General features: G+C 46.5%; 1 protein-coding gene across 1 annotated transcript in view; it reads right to left on the reverse strand.

Moving 5' to 3' along the window:
• Window positions 1-244: 244 nt before the first annotated feature.
• LOC106817222 overlaps window positions 245-2,383 on the reverse strand; it is a 32,035-nt gene continuing 29,896 nt past the window's right edge. Inside the window, exons 3-4 of the mRNA XM_014821886.1 lie at window positions 1,119-1,869; window positions 245-835 (exon numbers count right to left, since the gene is read on the reverse strand). Of these exons, the coding sequence (XP_014677372.1) occupies window positions 730-835; window positions 1,119-1,869 (857 nt within the window). The 3' untranslated portion in view covers window positions 245-729. The remainder of the gene's footprint in view (window positions 836-1,118; window positions 1,870-2,383) is intronic.

Consider the following 2,383-nt stretch of genomic DNA (forward strand, 5'->3'; position numbering starts at 1 on the left):
GATAGATATGATCACCTCGCACAGGCTTCCACTCGAACAAACAAGATGAATAGCAAAATGTATAAAACCGCTTCGAGTATCATTCAATGAAGAATACTTCAAAATACTTGAAATATGAGTATATACATAAGTAATTATACATATATATATATATATCAAGAGTACATACTAGGAGATATATATAATCGGAGATATATATCACACTATAATAGGAAACATAATATGAGATAATATTATTCTCCTATTATGTACTCTTGATATATATATATATATATATATATATATAACATCATCATATACGTACACACACATATATGATCGCTGACGAAGAATTGCAATGTATTCGCTTTTGGGCTGAACGCGTGTCGTACTTCGGGCTCTCCCAGCGAGCCACGAATGGTGAACCGTGTGCCAGCGACAGCATGAGCCTACATGCATGCCACCCACGATTCGACACGCGTTATCGCTCGAGTCATTTAGCAATTCTTCCGGAGAGAGGCCGCGACGACCCGTCCCCGTTCAACGACCCTACCCGTTACACTCAGTATAAAAGGACACGTCGCAATCGCAGGTTCCAGCAGACGCCGCAGTCGACGCCGCCTCGGTGACTCCCGCAAGATGGCGCCACCAACACTGATGGCGCGCGAATGTAGCGACCTCCTGCGCTATCTCCCGGAACTCTCTGCGTTGTCGGTGGATCCACTCATATGGCATGAAGGAGAGGCGCCTCTACTGCCTCCTACCGCGTCGCAGCCCCTGCTGCTCCAGCTGCTGTTGCTTCCAGTTAGCCCACAGGGCGGCAAGTCTCGACTCCTCTCCGACCTTCTTTGGTCCTCTATACGTAAAAATTACAAGGAGAACATGAGTGTTTCGCCAACATTAGAGCAAAAATATAACGCATCTACCCATGCACGTACACGCAATAATTCATTTAATCATCCAATACACGTCATGAATTTCGAGCAATTTAACAAAATCATTTCGATTGCTATATATATATATATAAATATATTATATATATATATATATATATATATATATATATATGAGAAATATATAATTCCTCTGCACTGATTGCTGTTACACGTACAGACCCCAAGCACGGCAGCGCAGCTTACCTAGTTTTCTTGCATCGGTATTGCGGGCAGCACGACTTTGGTTTACCCCTGTTGACGATGATGCACTCGTAGCCTGGCTTCGGCGCATTGCACTTCACCGCCACGCACTCGGCGCGTCCGTCCCTGCAGTAGCACGCGTCGCAGCCCCGCCGGAAGCTCTCTCCGTTCTGGAACAGGAAGCCCTTGAAGACGCAGCCGAGCGACAGCGGCTCGACGTACTCATGTAGCTCCTCCTCAATCCCGGTACCGTCGCCGACGATGTTGACGACGTCGTAGTCGCCAGATGGCGTCAGCGTCGGCGCCGAGCAATCCCACTCGGGGCAGCAGGTGTTGTCGGCGGTGTAGATGGCGCGGCAGTAGCGGCTCGGTGGTCCCGCGCACGACGCCATCGCGCACAGTGGCTTCCCGTTGTCATGGCAACGGCACATCTCGCACGGGTCGCCGCTAATCGTCATGCGCTCTCCGATCTCGTACATGCGACCGGCGCCGTCGACGCAACCGGACAGCTTCCAGGCGGCGCCACCGTCGGTGCTGCTGCCGTCCTCGGGCGCCATCTCGGGGTGGTGGCCGGAGACGGACAAGGCTCCCGTCGGCATCATGATCGTGCGGTCCCGACTGTTGATGATGGTCATTTCGGGATTTTCCTCGACCTCAGTGACGTACTCGCCTATGACGTCACCCTCGTCGTCAGAAACTGCGGTCTCTGCTTCCTCGCCGGGCTGCGACGCAGTTTCCGGGTAATTGGCGTCCACTGTGACAAAATAATACGTGACTTTTATAAAAATGCGTCCGAAGCAAAAATTTGGGTATTGAGTACCAAGTATTGAGTATGAGTGAGCATTGAGTATTCCGGCGATTTGATTAAGTATATTTGATTAGTCATCTTAACCGACGATTTCAACCGATAAATTGCATTCGGAAGTAATAATCATTAACCAATTGAAAATTAAATCTGAATGTATTCCAAACAACTTGCTGCAACCAGCTTAGCGAGGAATAGTCGCATGTACTCATTCCTTAACTCATAGCATTCACTAAAAGCATTTACGTCTATCACATTATTATAATTATATCAAGAGTACATAATAGGAGTAATAATCTCCACACATAATAGGAGTAATAATCTCCTATTATGTACTCTTGATATACATATATATATATATATCAAGAGTACATACTAGGAGATATATATAATCGGAGATATATATCACACTATAATAGGAAACATAATAGGAGATAATATTATTCTCCTATTATGTACTCTT

Source organism: Priapulus caudatus, unplaced genomic scaffold (genome assembly GCF_000485595.1).
Source record: "Priapulus caudatus unplaced genomic scaffold, Priapulus_caudatus-5.0.1 Scaffold1638, whole genome shotgun sequence".
In the NCBI taxonomy this organism is placed as follows: Eukaryota; Metazoa; Priapulida; class Priapulimorpha; order Priapulimorphida; family Priapulidae; genus Priapulus; species Priapulus caudatus.